The 23676-nt window shown below is 32.6% G+C and overlaps 2 protein-coding genes and 4 non-coding genes across 7 annotated transcripts; 1 reads left to right on the plus strand and 5 right to left on the minus strand.

Moving 5' to 3' along the window:
* Positions 1-128: 128 nt before the first annotated feature.
* Positions 129-201, minus strand: TRNAR-CCU (transfer RNA arginine (anticodon CCU)). Its single transcript has one exon. It is a non-coding gene; the product is annotated as a tRNA-Arg (tRNA).
* Positions 202-280: 79 nt separating this feature from the next.
* TRNAR-CCU (transfer RNA arginine (anticodon CCU)) lies at positions 281-353 on the minus strand. Its single transcript has one exon. It is a non-coding gene; the product is annotated as a tRNA-Arg (tRNA).
* Positions 354-432: 79 nt separating this feature from the next.
* Positions 433-505, minus strand: TRNAR-CCU (transfer RNA arginine (anticodon CCU)). Its single transcript has one exon. It is a non-coding gene; the product is annotated as a tRNA-Arg (tRNA).
* Positions 506-879: 374 nt separating this feature from the next.
* Positions 880-952, minus strand: TRNAR-CCU (transfer RNA arginine (anticodon CCU)). Its single transcript has one exon. It is a non-coding gene; the product is annotated as a tRNA-Arg (tRNA).
* A 1771-nt stretch (positions 953-2723) lies between these two features.
* Positions 2724-6180, plus strand: LOC111800455 (serine/arginine-rich splicing factor RS31). 2 transcript variants are annotated; one of them, XM_023684149.2, is made up of 6 exons: positions 2724-2877; positions 3140-3265; positions 4831-4943; positions 5094-5323; positions 5428-5697; positions 5815-6180. In XM_023684149.2, the coding sequence occupies exons 2-6, from the start codon at positions 3160-3162 to the stop codon at positions 5843-5845; spliced, it is 750 nt and encodes a 249-aa protein (XP_023539917.2). In that variant the 5' UTR covers positions 2724-2877; positions 3140-3159; the 3' UTR covers positions 5846-6180. The 2 variants fall into 2 exon arrangements, with proteins under 2 accessions (XP_023539917.2, XP_086982694.1); XM_087126568.1 differs by having other exon boundaries at positions 2832-2971.
* A 2921-nt stretch (positions 6181-9101) lies between these two features.
* LOC111800945 (P-loop containing nucleoside triphosphate hydrolases superfamily protein) lies at positions 9102-11191 on the minus strand. Its single transcript, XM_023684875.2, has one exon. It carries the CDS (start codon positions 10784-10786, stop codon positions 9341-9343), a length of 1446 nt encoding a protein of 481 aa, XP_023540643.2. The 5' UTR covers positions 10787-11191; the 3' UTR covers positions 9102-9340.
* Positions 11192-23676: the final 12485 nt, after the last annotated feature.

Raw genomic sequence — 23676 nt, forward strand, 5'->3', positions numbered from 1 at the left:
CGACTTTCTTCTTAGAAAACAGACGCTCTATCCACTGAGCTACGAGCGCCTAACGCGAGTTATATAAATGGTAAACAAAAATATAAAAAATAAGTTGTCACGAGAAAGATTGAATATTAAATTATAGACGCGCCAGGTAGGGGTCGAACCTACGACTTTCTGCTTAGGAAACAGACGCTCTATCCACTGAGCTACGAGCGCCCAACGTGAGATAAATAAATGGTAAACAAAAATATAAAAAATAGGTTGTCACGAGAAAGATTGAATATTAGATTATAGACGCGCCAGGTAGGGGTCGAACCTACGACTTTCTGCTTAGAAAACAGACGCTCTATCCACTGAGCTACGAGCGCCTAACGCGAGTTATATATATGGTAAACGAAAATATAAAAAATAAGTTGTCACGAGAAAGATTGAATATTAAATTATAGACGCGCCAGGTAGGGGTCGAACCTACGACTTTCTGCTTAGGAAACAGACGCTCTATCCACTGAGCTACGAGCGCCCAACGTGAGATAAGTAAATGGTAAACAAAATATAAAAAATAGGTTGTCACGAGAAAGATTGAATATTAGATTATAGACGCGCCAGGTAGGGGTCGAACCTACGACTTTCTGCTTAGGAAACAGACGCACTATCCAATGAGCTACGAGCGCCGGATGGAAAACCTTTAAACGGAAGATAATGATAAATAAATTAGAGAAAGACTGAATATTAGATCACAAACGCGCCAGGTAGGGGTCGAACCTACGACTTTCGGCTTAGGAAACAGACGCTCTATCCACTGAGATACGGGCGCTGGATGAAAGACTTATAAACGGAAGAGAAAAATAAATCAATTAGATGGTCACGAGAAAGTTTGAATATTATGCTCACAAACGCGCCAGGTAGGGGTCGAACCTACGACCTTCTGCTTAGGAAACAGACGCTCTATCCACTGAGCTACAGGCGCCTTATGTTATTTTACGACTACATAACAAAAAAACTCGTTGATTTGAATTGGTAACTCAAATTTATTGGATTAGATCAACTGACATTAATTATTAAAAAATAAAAAATAGTGATAAGCTTAGCCATTTAAATACTTATTTATTTAACTTAATAACTTAATATCAATTTGGTGTTATGAAAATTTTAATAAAAATTTATAAATTATTTTGATATTCAATAACAAATCATTTAATTTCTACAAATAGTTGGGGTATAGAAAAATGTTAAGTAAAGGAAATACAAAAACACGAACTTAAAAATTTTAATATTAGTAATTACACATATAATTTAACAAATTATATTGTCTATAATTGAGCGGGAAGTGATGTTTTAAGCCATATTTTATGAAATAAAATTAATGAACACAACTCTCGTAATAATGTTGTCCAAATCATAAGCCTTCGTGTCTTTGTTTTGACCTTTCCAAAAATCTTCACATCAATTGAAGGAGTGATCTTAAATTATAAACCCATAATTATTTTTTAAATTAACAGAGTTAACTTTCATCCAAGCCAGGATTTGCCTTTGATGTATTTGCTCTGACGGCGTTGTTTGAAATGTGTGCGAAATTGGGAATGTTGAGGTCTGCACGCCACCTGTTTGATGAAATGCCGCTTCGAGATATACCCACTTGGAATTCGATGATTGCTGGTTGTGCAAGGTCCGGCAACATGGGGGGCTGCATTAGAAGTGTTTGACAGAATGCCTATGACACGGGTGGTTTCGTGGACTGCAATTGGTATAATGCATTTGCTAAGATGGTGTATGCCTTAATAAGTTCAGATGTGTTCACATGATACCATGTTAAACTACTGCATATTCTAATTGTTGAAGCTAATATGTTGTATGATAATCTTTTATACATGTTCTTAATAACTACTTGTATTATCGAATCGGTCATGTACCAAGTTCGAAGAATGAGACTTGATGATGTGACATTTGTGGGGCTTCTCTTTGGCTGAAGTCATGGGAGCATGGTTGCAAAAGGTCGACAACTCTTTGAACCAATAGTAAGTTTCAAATTGCTTATTGAAGCTTATTGAAGCTTATTGAAGCTTACATTTTTGTCATTCAAAACATGCTAATGATTTTGATAAATCAAGAACACTTGATTGAGATTCGAATCCCTCCACAAATTAGGTCCATCATGTCAAATTTAAATGATTTTAACTATGCCATCTAAACTAAATAGAATTGCAAAAAAATTTAGCTCATGGCTAAAAGAAGACACAAATGCTCGTTTTATTATATTTTTCAAGTCTATTTTACAAAGATTGAATCAGTTATGACTTTACATATTATTAAAATGAAGACCCTTGACCTTCATCGATGAAGCATTTTAAGAGTTCTAACTTTTATACTTTAGGACCATAATTAGTTATTATGCCTACCGTATGATCATAATTAGCCACTCTGTAAATAAGCTTTAAAACTTTAATTGATGTTAACTTTAGAAATGAAAATTAATATTTTATTTTATTATTTTCAATAAAAAAATTCAAACCAATAGTAGAAACAAAATGGGGTGTAATTCAATCCATAGAGGGTAAAATAGTATATTCACACACGGCTTCACTGAATGAACTCACAATTGGTCCTTCTTCCGCTTGAGGTTGAATCGATTTTATCATTTCTCAAAATTTTAATTCCCAAAAGACCCTTTTGGACAGTCTAACGGTTCAATCTCCGTTGATGAAAGTCCTGAATAAAAAGCCGGATAATCGGACGGTCTGAAATTATCTACAGTGAAAATACTAGGGCTTTCTTTTGGTATTTAAAATGAACTGAAAATTGGATCACATAGGGCTCTTCAAAAAGATACAGGCTTTCTCTTCCTCTTCCTCTCTCCTAGGGTTTTTCTTCTGTTCGAGTCCAAGAATCTGCAAGGTTTGTTTCTGTCATCATATGATCCATGCTATTCTAAGCATTTTTCATTCGCTACTTGATCGATTTACTTCTTGTTTCTGGTCAAACTCTGAAAGTGAGTTCTTCGTTAACGCATTCCTTTACCTCTCTTATCCCGTTGATCTCTTCTAGTTTAACTGGAAAAAGAATAGATATCACTATGTTGGTGAAGTTGTTCACTAGTTTCTTTTTATGGTCTTGTCATTTTGTTAATCTTGGGACTTGTTGGCTTTGTTTTCTACAGCGCGTTTGATAGTATCAACGATGAAGCCGATATTTGTTGGGAACTTTGGGTATGACACCCGGCAATCTGAGCTGGAGCGGGCATTCGCCAAATATGGGAGGTTCGATAGGATCGACATGAAATCTGGTATACTGCAATTTCTTTGTAATACCATGCAGTGCCGTTTTTAACGAAGATGTTCTAATGTTGAATATTTTTATTTCTAAGGTGGTATGAGGGAACTGTGGTGCTTACTTAAATTTTTTGTTTTTGTTTATTGTGAAACTGTAAATTTCCTTACCTAGTTTTGACATGCGAAGGTAATAGATGTATGGAAAAGACTGTGTTCAACTTGATTTAGGATATGCGTATTGGATGTTGCATTTGGATTACGGGGTATATTTTAATTTAATGCTGCAATATTCCCAGTGAACCACCTTCCTTTTGTAGTGTGTTGATCTTGGTATGGTCACAAGGACCTGCATATATGTATGCATTCATGGATGACTTTATTGTTTTGGGTTTTACGAAGTATTGTCAAATGTTATTTCCTTGTTTAAACTTTCTAGTTGCTGATCTTTTTCTTGTTACTTATGGGCTTTTAGTTTCGCTTTCATTGTTTGTAATCATCTTAACTACTCTATATTTAAGTTCATAATTGTATAGTTGTCTTCTGGAATTTTCTTGTCTCTTACCCACCTTCCCTGACATCCTTAATCCTACGTAGTTATCGTTCAGTTAATGATTTTAGACATCTTGGGTTTTCTGGTGTATGAAATTATGGTATTTTAGTTCGAGGATGTTCCACTGGTGCTAATACTTGGTATTTCAGTGCGAGGATGCTCCACTGACGCTAATACTAGGTAAAAAAGTTGTGTCAAGTTTTTATCAATAAGACAAGAAATTGATGTTTTTTTTTTAATTCTAAAACCCTGTTCAGTGACATGGATGCATAGCTATTATGCTATGAAAATATCCGCTGGTCCATTTTTTCTGATGAAAACTTGATGGGAGGCAAAAATTTACTATTTTTATGGGGAAAACCTCCATATAAGATGTTTCTTTTGACGCAGGAATTTCTACTAAGGAAAATGAACCAAGCTCCTATCTGGGCTCATCACCATCTGTGCATAAAAATTAATTTGGAAGGAAACTTCCTGCTTGCCTGCTTAGCTTCATCTAAAGATATCATCATCCTGATTTTTCTTCAATCAATCATTCGTCATTCATCTACCTCTTCACTTAAGTTGCAATACACCAGAATCGTCTTAATGGATTGATCTTTATCTCATGCCTCATCAATTAAGTCGCAATTCACCAGAATCGTCTTAATGGATGTTCTATATCTCATGCCTTGCCTACCTATCACCTCTGATCATAGGACATCACTGAATTCTGGTCATGCCTCCCATTTGATAATAGTGGCTGAATGAATCTGTCTTGCCATGCCTTCCATTTCTGAACTCGTGCTGTGTGAAAGGCGAAGCATGGTTGAAATTTTGGATTAAAACCTTTAGTATGCAACCATCTTATTTCATCATGCAACGTCTCTACAGCTAAATGTGCATCAGTCCTCCCATATTTTCAGGTGTTGTACTTTTTATAGTTTATCCCAGGGAAAGAAATCATGAGGCTGAGTGACAATACCTGCTAAATAGATAATGCTTCAATACCTTACCATATTTTATATATCTAATTGTTCTATTTTGCAGGTTTTGCTTTTGTTTACTTTGAAGATGAGAGGGATGCTGATGATGCTATTCGTGGCCTTGATAACATGCCATTTGGTCATGATAGACGCAGATTGTCTGTGGAATGGGCTAGGGTAGGCCTTTCTCCCACCGTTGTTGCCCCCTTTCTTGGGTCTATGCATTTTAGAAGCTGGTTTATTTCATGCTTTGAAAATATCTCTTTCTTTTCATATATGCCAACCAATAGGTGATTTTAACTTTAGCTTTTTGTTTGGTTGGGTTAGGGTGAACGGGGTCGTCATCGTGATGGATCCAAGTCGATGGCAAATCAGAGGCCAACCAAAACCTTGTTTGTGATCAATTTCGACCCTATTCATACTAGAGTTCGTGATATTGAAAGACATTTTGAACCTTATGGGAAGGTCCTCAATGTTCGCATAAGAAGGAACTTTTCATTTGTACAATTCGAGACGCAGGAGGAGGCAACCAAAGCCCTTGAGTGTACCCACATGAGGTTAGCAGAGTGTTGGGTTTCCCACATGGTTGTTAATCCTTTCAATTGGCATATTTAATTTCTTTTACTCTCTAAAATACTGTATTGGCTTTATAATTTTGCAGCAAAATATTAGACAGGGTTGTGTCAGTTGAGTATGCTTTGAGGGATGATGGTGAGAGGGGTGACCCTTATGATGATAGCCCCCGGAGAGCAGCATATGGGCGGCCTGGGGATAGTCCTTACCGGAGGTCACCTAGTCCATTGCGCCGTCGACCAAGTCCTGACTATGGGCCTCGCAGCCCTGCTTATGACAGGTATAATGGCCCTCGTGAACGACGCAAGAGTCCTGATTATGCTCGGAATCGAAGCCCTGAATATGGTAGATATCGCAGGTAATTTTTTTTTATCTTTTTCATAGTTGGCTCAGCTTCCATTTGAGTTGTTGTCACATATCTCTTTTAGCTTATAAATTCAAGCTAACTCCCCGTTTTTCATAACTATGTTGACAGTCGTTCACCCATTCGGAGGTCAAGAACCTGAAGAAAAAAGCTAATTTGGATTTTCAGCTACATTCTTAGGTGTAGGTAATGGTGGAGTGTTTAGATATTAGTGACAAGTTCCTGTACTATAAAACCAACCCCTATATTGACTACTTGAACAATTGTTGGTAGTTTGGGGATGATGATGAAACACGTTTCTCTGTTTTTGAATTAGTAGTTGCTTTGGTGTACAACGGTTTTACCAAGGCTGTCCTGTCTTAACGATTTGTCAGTGGCCACGAGCCGGCGTCCTTTCAGTTAGTGTTAATTCCTGGTTTACGTCTATCTAGTACGTCTTGTCTAAACGATTTGTGGCAATGCATGAGCTTTGTTGAATTCCCTCACTGAGGCCCTTTATCTTTCATCATCTCTCTCTGCCTCTAAGTAAGGTAAGTTCTTTTGAATCTCTCTTATGAACTTTTATTTTGGAAGGCTTCCCTGCATGGTAACTTGTTGGTGATAATTAAGTTTTAAGAACAAACTTAGGCCTAAATACAGGACCCATTTGATAATATTGTTCAAATTGTCACGAGGGGCTGTCTTCTAAGGCTTATTAGAGTCCTAGGACCCAATTGGTTCCTCTCTCTAATCCTAGTGTTAGTGGGATTTCACAGTCTATCTCTTTTTGGAGCCTAACATTCTCATTGGCACTCTTTCTTGTTCCAATCAATGTAGATCTCACAATAAAGTTTCTTCTCTAATCGATGTAGGCATTACAATCCATCCTTTTGGGACCAGTGTCCTTGTTGTCCTTCGTTCCTCTTTCTAATGGATTTAAATTTTTATTTTTGTGTTTGATGTTTAAAATTTTAATTTATTGTCTAATAGGTTCTAATTCATTCAATATTTTTTAAAATTAACATCCTTTTATGCCTAAAGTTTAGTGTCAAATTAATTTTTAAAGCTTTTAAATATGTTTGGGACTAATTATTATTATTATTTTTTTTTTTGAAGTTTAGGGACTTAGCACAAAATTAAATATTGGGGGCCAATCATACTTTTTTACATTTTAATTTTAGACACTAGAAAGTTTATAAATAAATTATTAAATTTAGGTTAAATACCGTTATAACTCATATATTATGAGTTTCATTTAAAAATACATATTTATTAGAATTAAATTGATCTAAAATGGAGGAATAAGTATCATATAATATGGGGGGCTAAAATTTGTAGCCCATTTCCTCCTACCAAACAACTACCCAAATTTGTCCACATTTGAATATTTCCCTTAAGAATAAGATACAAATTTCATCAAATAATAATTAAAATGAGCCCCCTAACTTTGACTCAATATTAATAATCTCTTATAAAATAACATTATATCTCATTCCATGCTTTCATTTTCCACAACAAATCAATCATTTCATTCAAACCTTCAAACTTGGAAAATCCATACTCTTCAAACTTTTATTAAATTTAATATTTAAATATTAATCTCTTCAAATTCCATAATTTTAATACGTTCATGTATATTACTTTCTTTTTAAAAGAAAAGAAAATATATCGATTAACATTATACCAAAAAATATATATAATAAATTAGTTACTGGACAAAATTTGATGTATAGTACTTTTCTGTACTAAAAAAAAAATATTCTTAAAGTGATCTAATTTAACCTACGTACACTCTTAATGTTGGTAGGTTTAGGTAACTTTGATTTTTTTTAATTAAAAAAAAGTTTTATTTGAGTGAGATTATTTTTTAATATTAATTACGTATATTTTTTTTAGGTATAATACATATAATTAATATACATATGATCAATTTTATAATAGACAAAATGTTTTATTATTTTATTATTTTATAGCAAGCTAAAATTAAAGTTTTTTTTTTCTAATTTTAAAATGCAATACCCTTTTGACAAAATTTGAATCGGAAACACTAAAATTATTCTATAATTATATTAAATCAATCTAGATTTCAAATTAAAATAAACCTTATTATCTACAAAATCCCTTAATATAGGGATGGTTAGGTATTTCAAAATACAAAACAAATTATAATTAAGATTCTTTGGAATTTACTCATTTAATACATATTCTTATGTTTACAAATACCAAATTTTATAAAAATAAAATTTCATCCCAAAAAATAAATTTGTTCCCGAAGTTTTTTTTGTTAATAAGTTCTAAACATGGTCGTAGTCCAACTGCATTGTCTTTGATATATCATCGTTAATTCTATGAGCTCTATAATCTTGATCATAGTTTTCGTGTTTGAGTTTCTTACATGGTCTTCAACACTACAATCCTGTCCATCAATATAACAAACTCGATTGTTAAGAAACCGTGTAAGAATGTGAAAACTAACCATCTTAATCACTGTATCTAGGAATCTAGTTTGCCCATAGTTATTATCAACTTTTGCGAACTCAACAATCTCAATCATAATCTCACTGTTCAAATCTCTCACCATTTCCCTGGTCTCCACGGTATCACTGATCACCGAGACATCGACCATCATACACGTCTAATGATTTAATTTCAACGGACGAGAGAAGAAAAATGATGGTTTAAAAAAGGAACAAAAAGTTGATATCCCATGCAATTGGGGCATAGAGTGGGTAATAAGAACCACAAACACAAGCCCACAAGCTTCACAAAATCACAAGTTTTTGACAATACAGACAAGCCAGGCGGCCCCGCCAGTGTGTCCCAGCCGTGCGGAGTGAGGCTAAGATTAAACCCAGAGGACACCATCCCTAGATATCATACAGAATACTAAACCCGTTCCCGAACATTCAAACGATTTAACGGGTAATTTTGAACTTACTCAGATACTTTTTACCTTAAATTATAAATTTAGTCCATAAAGTTTTAGGAAGCTAGAATTTGTTCTCGTAGTTTGATAGAACCGAACAACTATTTACCATGAGTTTGTAACTTTCTACTGTCACTTTCGTCCACTTGTAGATCCTCGTATTTTCAAAACCCCTAATTTTTTCTTAGAATTGAAGTATTACCATATTCAATTTTACAATTAGGAATCAAAATAGTCACTTTTAAAACAAAAAAAAAAAAAAAACAAAAAACAAAAACGTCACATGAGAAGTCAATACTATAAAACAAATTCTATAATTTATAATAAATTTTGACAATTTGGGTATCACACATATTTTCAAAAAAAATATAATTCTACAATATCAAATATATATGAATTTTTAAAAATATTTTTATTATTAAGGGACGGAAAGTGATTTATTTAAATGTCGAGAAAATCTCGTAGTTATATTTTAACCTAATTTTTAATAAAAGGGTGAAATATTGTTGTTTGTATTAATGAGGAAAATAAATAGAGCCAATTTACAATTCCTTCAAACCAAATTAAACTTTTTTTTTTTTTTTTTTTTTTAAATTTTTAAATAGAGATTGTTTTATCATAACAATAATCTTCCTATCTACAGAACCTAGCATGAAGCCCTGCAGATCCAGTGCATGCGACTCCATGGCTGTATGTTAACTCCTCCATTACGATTCCGCCACGTGTTCTAAATCATCTCACTTTGTAGAATGGAGATGAATCCAACGACTGAGAAATTTTGTTGCTTTTCATCCTCAGAAGCCCGTACAATTTTCTGAACTCTTTTCCGGTGTGATTGTTTTCGGTTTTGAATACGCCGCTCGATTCGACGGATTCCGCGGCGGACTGCCTCGACCCGCTGTCGCTTAGCAGTTGTCCGATGTGGCCGACTCTCCGCCGCTCGCCGTCGGTTTGTAATGCTGAGATGACCGATTTAATTGCTCGGCTCGGCGAGTTTCGGTTCGTGATCATCAGTTCGCCGATCTCGGCAGGGCTCAAAGTCGCGCCGTTATGGAAAATTTCTTCGACTTGAGGAAACAATTTGTGATCCTTGACGCCTAAGTAGTTGATTGCGAGATTCTTGAAAGCGGAGAAATCGCAGAGTGGAAAATGGATGTGAACGTCGATTCGGCCCGGTCGGAGAATAGTCGGTTCCACCTGTTCCTTGCTATTGACGGTGAAAATCATCACTCTCTCTTCCGCACAACACGATGTCAATATTCCGTCCATGAAGTTCATCAGCGCCGTTACGCTCGACGCCGAAGATTTCTCCATCAGAAACCGATCGAGATCCTCGACAACGATTATTGACTTGCTTGTTGTCTGTAGCAGAAGAAACTTGAAATCAGAGTCATCGGAGACTTTGAAGAGGTCGATATTGTAAACATCGTAGGAGAGGAAATTGGCCATGGCGGCAACGAAGCTGGATTTTCCAGTCCCGGAAGGGCCGTATAGAAGGTAACTTCGTTTCCAAACTCTGCCTAATCTGTGGTAATATTGTTTGGATTTGAGAAACGATTCGAGATCGGATTTGACCTTTTCTTTGAGATCTGTTTCCATAGCAATTGAATCGAAAGTAGATGGATGTTTGAATTGAATCGATGTCCATCTTGTATCTGACTGATTATTAGGTTTCGAATTCATAAACAGCTTCAAATCCCCTTTCTTCTGCTCAATCTCATCGGCAGTTAGGGTATGAATGTGCTGAAGATAAGGGCGGAGAATTCGGCGCTTATCCGCCTTTCTAATCTTCAATACAAAATTTCTGCTACCAATTTCTTGATTCGTCCAAAACACTTTGGCCCCCAAAAAATTGTCCTCCACCGTCTGATTGGAATCCAGGCGGAGAAGTATATCATTAGGCTTCTTTCCAGTGATGAGATTGGTGAAGTCGGAATCCTCGAGAGCATTCAAAGAACTAAGATAAGCAGAGACTTTCCTGTAAAGATGATTGTGTTGAGAAGTTTCATTGAATTCTGGTATTCTGAAACACTGATAAACATGGAAACAATCTTGTAGATCTCTGCACCATTTCTTGAGGAGGAAAATCAACCCTGTTCTGAACAACAGAACCCTCAACAACCAACAGAAACAAATTCCAACGAAGATTACAAAACACAACCTGAAAAACAACTTCATGGCAGCTGAACCCCAATCCACACAAGAAAACAACAAGAATCCCAAGAAGATTTAAAGGCAGAGGAGGAGAAAAACTTTAATGGGTGCCCATCCTTTCCCTAGAAAGAAACAAATCAGAAGAACAATTAATAGAAAACGCCAAGAAAGTTTGAAAGGCCAGCTTTAATGGAGGCCAAAACCAAAACCCAGCTCCATCTCCAGCTCCTCTTAGAGAGAGATATAGAGATTAAAGGGTCAACAAGTAGAAGAACAGATAGTGAATAAATATGAAATGGAGAGCGAGCAGGCATGAAAGTGTGTGGATTCTCAAAAGTGTGTTTGTTTTGTTCTTCTTGCTCTGTATATGTGTGTCTGTGTTTGTGTTGTGCATGTCGTTGGCTTGGCAGCTACTTTCCAGCCAATTCTCATTCATCAAATTGCCCTTTTGTTTGCTGCTTTGGCTATTTCGCCTTCTCCAATTTTCAAATCCCCAATTCCATTCCGCCACACACCAAATTCATCTCTATCACTCATCTTTTATTCCCCTATTTATGCTTTCAATATCCCATAATCTATTCCCCTTTGGATTCTATTTTACTCCTAAATTCATCCAATTCGGTTTAGAGTTCCCAAAGTTCTCATATTCATCTTTTGGTTCGTGTTGTTTATGAACTTTTGTGTCAATTTTTGTGTTTAATAGACCTCTGATCTTTATAAATAAGGAATATGATATGCTTATGAGATACATCTTTGAGCGTTTTTGTGTGTAATTATCATGTATGAATTGTATGGAAATGGGTAGGTTGATATGATGTTTTGATATTTGGAGTTTAGAGTTCAAGAAATTCTGTTCCATCACGAATCTTTGTTTTTAAGTTCAAGAAATTAAAGGGTTGGTGTTTTGGTGTACAATTCAACCCTTCTGCCCATCAAGAAATATAAAATTGTATTATTATAGCACTGAAAATTATAAATAAATAATTTGATGACATAAACCATAGTCCTTTAAAATATACTAAACTCTACTTAACCTCAATTTAAAAAATAATTAAAAAAATGTTAAATTTCCAATGGAGCCATGGGGACATAATTTTAAATAAATTAATGACCATTTTAAAAATAAATTTTAATTTTAATTTGATTCATATGATTTATTAAAGTCAAATCATAATTTTACTCTTAAAGCTCATCTCTTTTCTCACATTTTACAACAAAAAATGTTACATATTAGTATGATAATTTCTTGTAAACCCAAAAATAATTTACGAGACTCGATCGGGCGATAAATAATAATGTGCAAATTATTGAAATTTTATGAATGGTAATGATGAGCCTTTTTATTTGATACAAATAATTTTAGGGTGTGACATTATATCATTACTAGGGACCATAACGAATACTCTATAAACAAATGAATTTGAATATTTAATTATGGTGGCTACCAATCACTCCATACGAACATAATAATAATCAATTTTATTTTATTTTTTTAAATCTTTTGATCTAATTATTTTCATACAAAATCTCGACTTCTAGTACTATTTTTAAGAAACTTAAGTATATTACAAGCAATGCGGAAGAAAAATCATTCACATCACAAGAACAATATTAAAAATAAGTTCGAAGAATAATTTATTAATAATTATAAGTGTCACCCTCCATATCCAAAAATCTAGATCGAACCCAAGTTATTTCAAAATATTTTGTTCTCACTCCTATGTATAAAAACATATTTAATTTTGAAGGAGACAGTATTTTGTTGATATATGTAGTGATTTTTCAATTCTTTTAAGCCTTCTTTTAGTTGTCCCGTTTTTAGGATGACTCTCATTGGAATGTGGTATTGGTTCATTCATCTATCATTCCTCTGTTCGAGTATTACAATAAATTTATTTAATTAATAACAATTTCGTTATTGTTGTGGTGGAGGAATAATTTTAGAGATCTTCATTTTATTAATGATTACGATTGATGCAAATACATATGTATCTTAAGATGAAAGAAAATCTCAATTTAACAAAAAATTGACATGAATAATCGTTTAGATTCTTTTTTTTTTCCTCTTTAAATCATTTTCAAAATCTACCAAAATATTCCTTTCTTCCTTTGAAATTAAGGAAGAAAAATATGGATAAATAATAAAATTATTTATTTATGATTTATAATTCCAATCATAAACAAAAATAGTAAGTTGTTAGCAAATATTGTAAGTTATTATATTTTAGAAGTTTATTAGTTTGAAAACATAAATTTGAACTAGATATTCTATAATGCCCAAATTCAATAAAAAAAAAAAAAAAAGTGACATGTCATTGAATAAGGATTTCGAATAAAATCTTAAGGGAACCCCTTGGAAGGAAAATCCAAAGAGGACAGTATCTGCTAGCGGTGAGCTTGAACTATTACAAATGGTATCAGAGCATTGGGTCGTGTGTCAACGAGGACACTAGACTCCCAAAGTGGGTGGACTGTGAGATCTCCTTACAACAAGTTTCCAGTTTCTAGTCAAGTTTCCAAAATGACAAGCTTATTAAATTGGCTACAATTATCATTTTCTTTGGTATGTCCTTATGAGTAGGAGGAGACCATATCATATTCAAGATTAAGTTTGAGTCACATATGATGATCCTATTGAAATATTAATTTTCTTAATTAACAAATTTATAAAGAAAAATTAAATATTTTATGATTTAATCTTATATAAATGTACGGTACCTACTCACATGTCTCTGTACTAACAATTTTGATAAAATCATTACCGTATTAATAGTGTTACCAACATAAGACACCAAACTTTATTCATATATTATGTTATTTTTCGATCTTGACCTCCCTATGTCAATCACATATTATTTAAAATTACATTAATAACTTTAAAATTTTACGTAAATAAAATAATGAAAATAAACATAAAATTCAACATTTATATCACTAAAATTAATAAAAAAAAATATAATTTGGGCAAGGACAAATGTGGAATATCGGAATATCCGAAGTTTGTGTTTTCTTGTTGGAATATCCAACCCTTATGAATCCAAGTGCTTAAGCTAACATTTACTTATCTTTTACACGTGTCACCATTTTCATACGTGGGAACAACAAACATTGCATCTTTTATTTATTTATTTAAATTTATTTATGATTTCATTTTCCTTGTCCTTTTTCAATACTCAACTTGAATTGGACATCTTTTTCAAACCCATTTTCAATCTTCAAAAACAAAAAAAAAAAAAAAAAAAAAAACCCAAGAATTTAGTCAATGTGGAGATGAACTAAGGGCAATTTAGACATTTTGTTTCATGGTCACGGTTGTACATAGTAGGACAAAGCGAAGTTACAAGAGAAATGACACGTGCCTCGAACTTGATAGGTCACACTATAGTCTGTGCTCAATTGCTTCTCCTTAGTTCAGCTCTCACATAAACCTAACTAAGGGTCGGTTGTTCACCAAACCCATTTAACTCTAGGAGGTCCGTATAGACAATAAACTCATTTAATTCTAAATTTCATTCATATAAATATCTCTATATCGTATAAGATCGCAAGTCATCCCGTTTCTATTATTTTAATTTCGAAAATACTTAATTATGAAGTAAAATTGAAAAATGTCCCGAGAGAATAGAGAGAATATATATATATTAATACTTTAAAATCCTCGTGAGGAGATCGTTAAAAAAAAAAAAAATAATTAAGTTGCCATTTATGAATATTTCCATAAATAATAAAGATTTTTTTTTTTTTTTTTTTTTTTTTTTTTTTTTTTTTTTTTTTTTTTTTTTTTTAATCAAGGAAGTCAAATTCTAGTTTTCAATAAATTTAACCATAATTCCTTACCTAATTGGAATATATTCCTCTATATTCCACCCTCCGTATTCCACCCTCCTTAATCTATAAAATTACAATTTAGTTCCTATAAATGAAACGAGTTGAATTGAATTGAGAACAACACGGGGTCGAGAGTAAGTCTCCAAGGGGTCGAGGAGAGAAATTGAGATCTTTTTTTGTCCTTTTGCAAAATTCTACCTTGACTAATTAAGATGGAAATCATGATAAATGAGCCATTTCAGGGAAACCAAATACAAAGTCACGAGTGCTTATTCAAAGTGGACAATATCATGTCATTGTGGAGATTCATTGTTCTTAACCAGTGATATTAGGGTCATGCTCTTATCTTAGCCATGTCAGATATTTAAAGAAAGGCAAGTTGGTATTTTGTTCGAGCGGAGGATTGTCAATAACGTAAACAATTTAATTAAACCATATAAATATTTAGTAAAATATTTTTTTACGTGACGTTCTAATTTTTATTTTTATTTTTGTTATTTACATGCAGAAAGTTGTATCATCATTTCCAATTTTTTAATGATATTTTAAAATGATAATTTAATTAAATAATTAATGTTGAAACTAATATGTAATTTTTTTTATTTTTTATTTAGAAAATTGAAAGTATATAATTTATTAAAACTTGAATTGAGTAATTAAGACGAGATTAATTACTAATCTTAACTAGTCCAACTTTAAAATCAAAACGTGTTGTTCTCGCGTAGGCTTGTTGGGAAGGTTCGATATGGGGCCCACTGGGACCCACATGTCGCAAGTGGGACCTAGTTGCCGAAAGATACCAGGTCGCTAAGATGGAATATAAGCCGTTGATTTCGTTTGTGTCAGTAACTGAATCAACGTCCAGGAAAATTAGGTGAATTATATAATTTTAAAGGTAATGTCTATTTTAATGTGTACAGCACTTGCAGTTTTAAACCAAAGTTTGTATATCGATTAGAGATATTTATATGATTTGAATATGTATTTATTTAAAGTATGTTTGTGAGTATATTTTTTTTAATAATTTATAAAATTATTTTTAAAAAAGTATTGAAATTAATTACGTGCTGTGCTTTGTTTTGGGAGGCTTCGAACTTTTGGACAGTTCTCTTGTCTTGGTAGTGAATGACCGACATTTTAGATTGAGACACTACCTCAATAAAACATGGTAGGATAGTATGACGTTTGTTGGTAGATACACATTATATGTGGAAGATTAACCGGTGGACTATTCCACATGACTATAAAATCATACTGAGAGCCTAGGGAAACAATTCCATGTGTCGGTCAGCTACTATGTGAACCTATGCTGTCTCACACCCCCTCTCAAGACGGGTTTACAACATGCAGACCCTATTTAGGAGATCCCTAACATTTTCCATAATATGATGGCACCTAATCGTCTCGACATGCTACCCTCTTTGACTTGGGTCATTGATAATGCTACTAGGGTACTAGAGAAGATGGGGGTTGGAGACTTTGATGACACCGTCCATGTTGTTAGTGTCCTGGAGAGCTACCTTATTCGTCCCTTGGTGTCGTGGAGGTTTACTAGGTTCTTAGGGCATCTAGACAGCTTAAAACACTGACTCGCAACCTTGGATTCACTATTCTAACTCATTAGAGCTTTTTTAGTTTGAGAGCAATAGGGTCTAGATCCCTGATACACGCTCATGATCCTAAGGTACTCAATCTACTAGCGGCATCCTGACCTAGGTCATCGTTTAATTGGCCTATCTCTAACACCCTAATCTTATCTCAATACAGACGTTTATGCTCTATATAGAGATCATACAATCAATCACCTAGAACAAACATACATTCCCATGCATTCGAGCAGACTCAATCGGGAGATAACGTCCATCAATCACCTGCAACACAGATCACAATGTTCCATCCTTCTTTTTAACACAACAAAAAACATAAAACAACATGTAGATAAATCTTATCCTATAACACATTTGATTCATATTTATACATTAGACCATATGAAATAAGATACTTGTATGATGTATGATAATGCGAACACTATGTTGTGTTATGTGCTATATTGTGTTATGTCATGTTATAAGTAATGCTATAATATGATTAGTCCATGTCGTGGAATCATATATGTTAAATATGGAGACCTCATGCATTTACGTGTATCATGTGCATTGGGATAAACAAAATCTGTAATGACCCAGATCCACCGCTAGCAGATATTGTCCTCTTTGGGCTTTCCCTTTCGGGCTTCCCCTCAAAGCTTTAAAACGAGTCTGCTATGGGAAGGTTTCCACACCCTTCTAAATGATGGTTTGTTCTCCTCCTCAATCAATGTGAGACAGCACAAAATCAATGCTTCATTTGGATTTTTTTTTTCTTTCCATGTTGATTAAAGGATAGAAGATTATTCGTTGTTCCAATGAATGGTGGCCAACTTTAATGGATTCATAAACTTTAAGAACATATTTTTATTCTTATTTTTCTTATTTTCATTCACCATTATTTCATTTAGATTTTCATTTTGTTAGCTACCAAAATACTATGTCAAATTTTCCTCGTTTTGGCCGTTCACGACAACGTCCTTCGGAGTAAGAACTCTACGTTTGTGGAGACCGTAGCTCGCAAGACTCTTTAGAGTATTCCAACCATGTAGAAGTTCTTTAATATTCCACAAGATCTTCCTTACTATGATTCGAACACAACTTCTAGAAAGAAAATCACAAAGGGATTAGAGAAGAAGGGTTTCGAGAATTATGTAGTTTCATTATTGTGATAAAGTAGGAGAGATTGATGTATTTTGGCTCACCCAAAAAATCCTATTTATATATAGGGACAGTTGAAAAATCTTTGCCAAATAATATATTTACCTATTTAATATCTTAAAATATAATACCTTATATATATATATATCAAAATATACATTAATTGATTTAATATTTAAGGGCATCTAATACATTTTTTCTTTTTAATATATCTAATATATTAAATATTAATTTGAACACTTTAAATTAAATATGTTTTTTCTATTTATTTAATATATCTAATATATTAAATATTAATTTGACATTTCAAATTAGGTTTATTTTTCCTTTATACATAATATATATGATATATTAAATATCAATGTGAACACTTCAAATTTTCTTTCAAATAAATTGAATTTTTTAGCGTTACTATAAGCTAACAAAGAGTCCTTATGGACTTGCAGATTATAAGCTCCAATGATATAAAATTGATTAATTAAACTCTTTAATTAATCAATTTCCATTCATTAACTATAGGTCACTCTACTATAGATCTAGAGTTGCATTTTTATGCTTCATAAGTTATTCATAATTACAGATGCGTCAAAAGTCTATTTTACCCCTGTAATTACATCTTTCACCTTAAGTAGCACTGATTCTGTAATGAACAATTTGTTTATGATCCAATCATAAACCAAGTCCATCTCGGGCCAATGAGAGGGTGGAACCCATTGTTCAAGTCCGGAAATTAGTACTTCACTTCATCTACTTTCCTTATGTGGAAAAGAGTGAATTCCATTTTCATGATATTATGTTCTGTTTGGTGAAGCCCCCAAGATAGTAGGTATATTGAATTGGCTAAAAAGAGGAATTGGCTAAAAGAGTCTTCTCACCCATGTAAATTAAAGGACAAGTCCTCACAATTACGAGTTCATAACTCAATGAGGATTAAGATCGAGTAGCTTATGATCATCATGTAAAATATTAATCTTCTTAAGCTTATGATCATCATGTGAAATATTAATGTTCTTAATTAACGGATTTATAAGGAGAGATTAAATAGTTCTTGGTCCAATCTTATACAAACTCATTGTATAGGATACCCCCACTTACATGTCTTCACATTAATGATTTTAATCAAATCATTTGTAACAATTACAGAGTGGGTTGTATTAATAGTGTTGCATACGATAAGGCACCCAACCTTATCCATATACTATAAACTCTTTAGGTTATTACTTGAACACAATTCTCTTGTATGTCAACCACATACTGTTCGAGATTACATTAATAACCTTGATTTTTCATACCATGGATAACAATTAAATTACAAATAAAATAATATAAATTATTGTTAAAAACTAAATAATTAATCACGAGGATTTAGGGCATAAATTCTAACAATCTCTCACTTGCACTAAAGCTGCTGAGACATGTGTCGTAGGGCATACTCTATACCCAACATGTTCTCTCACTTGCCCTAGAGAAGATAAGACATGTCTCGTAATCCTAGACATTCTAGATGACCCTCAAACACTTTAGCCTAGAGATCCATTTTATATAAATCAAAATAATTATCGTTAAAGGTCACCTTGGTCATTACCACAATACTTTCTCTCTCGATATCATTCTTTATAGATTTTTTTTTTTAAATTTTTTTATTTTATTTTTATAATTTCCTTAATATTAGTGTTTGTATCACTATCACCACAATGAAAAGTGACAGACTAGATCGTATCTAAAACACCTTTCAAATGTTTAAGAAATTATTATAGTCATACAAGTCATTTTGTTGCTATAAAAGCAAAAAAATATTCTGCTTGTATATCATATTTCACAATCTAAGGTAAAATTGATCTAACGTAAATTTCTCTAAATTTATGTAACTTGTGTATCACTTAAACATAAAATCTTTAACTCCATGCACAAAATAACCTCCAATTCAAAAATCTGAATATTTAGGTTAAAAATTCATTCAAAAATGAATTTTACTCTTTTTAGTAAACCTTTTGCTTTTTGATTTTTAATAATAAATCCATATAATAATATGTGTAGATACATTCTACCACCCAACCATGATGCTTATCCAATTAATGACCAGTATCCACTTGACTCTCCAGCCAAATTAAATGGTTAACGACTGTTGTTAACTATTAGCAGCTTCACTTGTAATTATTTAATTAATACTATCTCACCTTATTAAATGCGCGTGTCCTCTTATTTTGTCATATAAATATGTTTTTTTTATTTATAATTAAATAAAAGACTATTTTGTTTCTTTTAGGGGTAGTCTACGCTTAGGCATAATTTTGAACATATTCAACCTGTTTGAATTTGTCTCAGCATATATGCTTACTTCTCATTATTGAAGTGTTGTATACTAAGTTTACTGCATTTCTATAATTCAAAATGCCATCCCGATTGCATATCTTAACAAGAGTTTAATAATAGGGTGCAATTTTTTTTTAATACGTGACTATATCTAATATAGTATTGTATATCTAATATGGTATTGTTTTCTCCTCTTATATCACAATTTTACAAAATTGAATTATGCTTAGAGTTGGAAATCAATTCCACTTTCTATCAATTAATTTTAATACACAATGTTCTCGTACTATTCATTATAATCGGATCATAATGTCTTGATAGATTTATTAAAATGGATTTCAACTTTAGTCTCATTTTTTCTTGAACTTTAAAAAAAAAAAAAATAGAGTAAGTTACATTTGGTAAGTATACTAATAGATTGATAAAATATTAATAATGTTATTTGACTTTTGCATTCATCGGACCACTTGGGTCATAATGCATAAGCCCAAAACGCTCTTTGGTCTTACAGCCTTATTTAATAAAAGCCCAATGATTATCTTGCATGAAAAGTGAGATCTAAAGACATGCAAAGTAATTACCTCTAACGTTTCTTTTGGAGAAAACAATTTGTCTTTTTCATTCTTGATTCTCTATTCATGAATATCTTAATGTTTCGTAGTATAGTAAGTGTTAACATTTTAACACATACTAATTGTACTTAATTTGAGCTGAACATATTTTCAAACCATTTTGAAAATATAAACTTTAATATTTCAAAGTAATTCATAGTTATTAAGAACACCATATTCATCCATTAATAACAACTCTTAAGGACATCTTAATGTCTCCCACTTGCACACCAAGTGAGATTGTATTTTCTAGTGCCAACATGTATAATATATTCTATAACATCAAGTATCGTGTAATGAAAAACAAATCTCAATAGCAGATCTTATATCAACTATCAGGTGGTGTCACCTATTCTCCACCAAAAATCTAGTAAATCAAATTTACTTTCATTTAGATTTTTTTTCATAGCGTAATTTCTAAAATTTCCGTTACCATAACTGTCTAGTTAGAAACTATTTCCTATCAATAGCTTGGGTCATAAGATTTTTTTTTTTTTTTTTTTTTTGTCGTCTTTATTGAGAAATGTTCTCAAGACGTATTGTTAAAGTGAATCGAATTATTCGAAGAGCACATGATTGATGAATCAAATGTGTTGAGAAAGCTTTGTTCATATCTTCTAGTTGACATGTTGGATGTCATGACTAAAAGATAAGAAAATGACAAAAACATATGAGATGTTCAAGTCGAAGGAAGCTAAATTTAGATAATTATCGAAAGAATCTCTTAATATAAGTTATAATAGTGAAAATTAAATAATGACAGATCTTAAACCTAATATTTGAAATATGTAAAATATTATAATATTTGAACCATTTCTAATGTTATGGTACTTTAGTGATTTAGACCAAGTGCCGCTCTAGGGTAGGTTAAGTGTTCCTTCACTTAACTGAGACAATCTCAACCAAACATTATACTAGAACAACTCTTATTCCTATAATATTTAGTTACCATTAGTTCGATCAAAAACATCATTAACAACCTTAATGATCTATTTGTAAATGTAACCCATCATTTTAGATCTTGTAATTTTATCCCAACAAGTGTTGCCGTAGGGTAGGTCAAGTATTGGAAATAAAATTACTATCTTATCCTTCTCAAGAGTTCACCCTGATATTGACCCATGCAAATACCTTTCGTAGGGGGACGGTTCAATAGCTGTCACGAGGCCCCGCATGGATCTCACGTTATGAATCAATGATGGAGACCATAGGATATGTTGACACATTTCCTTCTCCCACTTACTATAAATACTTTCTCAAGATATTCACCTTGATATTGACTCATGCAAACATCTTCCGTAGGGAGACGGTTTAAAAGCCGCCACAAGGCCACGCATGAATCTCACAGTGTGAATCAATAGTAGAGAACGTAGGATATTCTGATATGTCTTTCATATCTTTATATCTTGAAGACGTCATTCTCCCACTAAATATTTTGAAACAAGGTTTTCTAGGCTAATCTCATTTTAAGTTTCCAATCTACCCTTTCATAACCCTTACGTTGGTTGGATTGTTTTTAACGTGAATTACCACCCGTTTTTAAACTATTAAAAAAAAAAAAAAAAAAACTAATCACATTATGAGCATGCTTAATGAAATTAAATAAAATTTGACTAATTCAACTTCAAGGTCAGTTTTGAGTTAGAGGTGTTCAATTTCTGTCAACTTAAATACCTCAGCCTGGTCAGAATCTTCCTTAGAAGTTTGCTTATAGTCTATTTTATTTAAAATTCATTAACTATAGGCCACTCTACTATAGACCTAGAGTTGCACTCTTATGCACCATAGGACAAGTTATGTCCATTAATATAACTATTACAAGCAAGTCGATCCATCACGAGTTGTTCATAATTACAGTTGGGTCAAAAGTCCGTTTTACCCTATAATTGCATCTTTCACCTTAAGTACCACTGATTCTCTAATGAACAATTTGTTTATGTTCCAATCATAAACCAAGTCTCTCTCAGACCAATGAGAGGTGGGCCCCCATTGTTCAAGTCTCTAAATCAGTATTTAAGAGAACAACTCATCTACTTTACATATATGGAAAGAAAATTTCATCTCATGATATCATGTTCCAACTCCCTATTTCGTCAAGTCCCAAAATGGTAGGTATATTGAATCGGCTAAAAGAGCCATTCTCACCCATGTAAATTAAAGGACAAGCCGTCACAGGCAGGAGTTCATAACTCACTCAAGATTAAGATCGAGTCGCATATGATCATCATGTGAAATATTAATTTTCTTAATTAATGGATTTATAAAGAGAAATTAAATATTTCTTGATCCAGTCTTATACAAACTCATTGTATAGGATACCCACACTTACATGTTTTCACATGAATGATTTGGATCAAATCATTTGTAACGATTACAAAGTGGGCCATATCAATAGTGTTACTAGGATAAGGCACCCAACCTTATCAATATACTATAGACTCTTTAGGTTATTACTTGAACACGATCCTCTTGTATGTCAACCACATACTGTTCAAGATTACATTAATAACCTTAGATTTTCATACGAGGGATAACAATTAAATTACAAATAAAATAATATAAATTATTGTTAAAACCTAAATAATTAATCACGAGGCTTTAAGGCAAAAATCCCAACAATTGAGACATGATGGTCGTGTTAATTGAAAACCTAAATGATGCTGTGATGTGATGATGCGTTGAGAGACCTTGGTTTCGTGTAGAAGCAAGGTCGAAACGAATGACTTGGCCTAGTGCAGAGGCAAGTTGGTCGGGTTGCAAATGATTGAACATAGCATGCATAGGCGACGTGTGTAGCCGAACAAGTTTGGATTGTGCACAAGTTGTGTTTGGTTGACAAAGACAAACCTCATCCAAGGTCCAACGAAGCTATAAAGCTAGACGAAAAATGAATACGGAGTTTGGGTTCTTCTCAAGACTTGTCATAAGCATGTCAAGATCAACGGTAAATGTTGTTAGCTTAAAAACAATAATAAAATAATAAATTTGAAAAATGTTATTTTCACTCGTGAATAACTTGCATTTTGTTCAAAGGATAGAAGATTATTCCTTGTTCCAATGAAGGGTGGCCAACTTTAATCCATTCATAAACTTTAAGAACATATTTTTATTCTTATTTTTCTTAAATATGAAAACAAATATAATTGTAATGATTTGAAATGCATCGTTAAATTAAATACCAAAATGAATTTTTTAAAAAATTAAATTTGTAGTTTAAGGAAAAAGAAAATATATGAATACTAAATTAATAAATAGGATTATTTCAGATTCTTTTCTTCATATTTTTCCCAACAGCATATTATAATTAAAGAAGTTATTGAGATTTTTATTATTAGTTTTTTAAAGAATAATTTGATCTTGTATTATAATTTTCTAATTTCCCACAATATAAATAAATTAGAAAGACAAGGCTTTT

This window comes from Cucurbita pepo, chromosome 8, assembly GCF_057944985.1.
Source record: "Cucurbita pepo subsp. pepo isolate OVF chromosome 8, ASM5794498v1, whole genome shotgun sequence".
NCBI classification, from domain to species: domain Eukaryota; kingdom Viridiplantae; phylum Streptophyta; class Magnoliopsida; order Cucurbitales; family Cucurbitaceae; genus Cucurbita; species Cucurbita pepo.

Coding starts and splice junctions, on each gene's coding strand:
- LOC111800945 (XM_023684875.2), bottom strand. CDS start 10,786: ATGAAGTTGTTTTTCAGGTTGTGTTTTGTAATCTTCGTTGGAATTTGT.
- LOC111800455 (XM_087126568.1), top strand. CDS start 2,896: ATGATCCATGCTATTCTAAGCATTTTTCATTCGCTACTTGATCGATTT. Junction 2,972..3,139: donor TTTCTGGTCAAACTCTGAAA/GTGAGTTCTTCG, acceptor TGTTTTCTACAG/CGCGTTTGATAGTATCAACG. Junction 5,698..5,814: donor GAATATGGTAGATATCGCAG/GTAATTTTTTTT, acceptor CTATGTTGACAG/TCGTTCACCCATTCGGAGGT.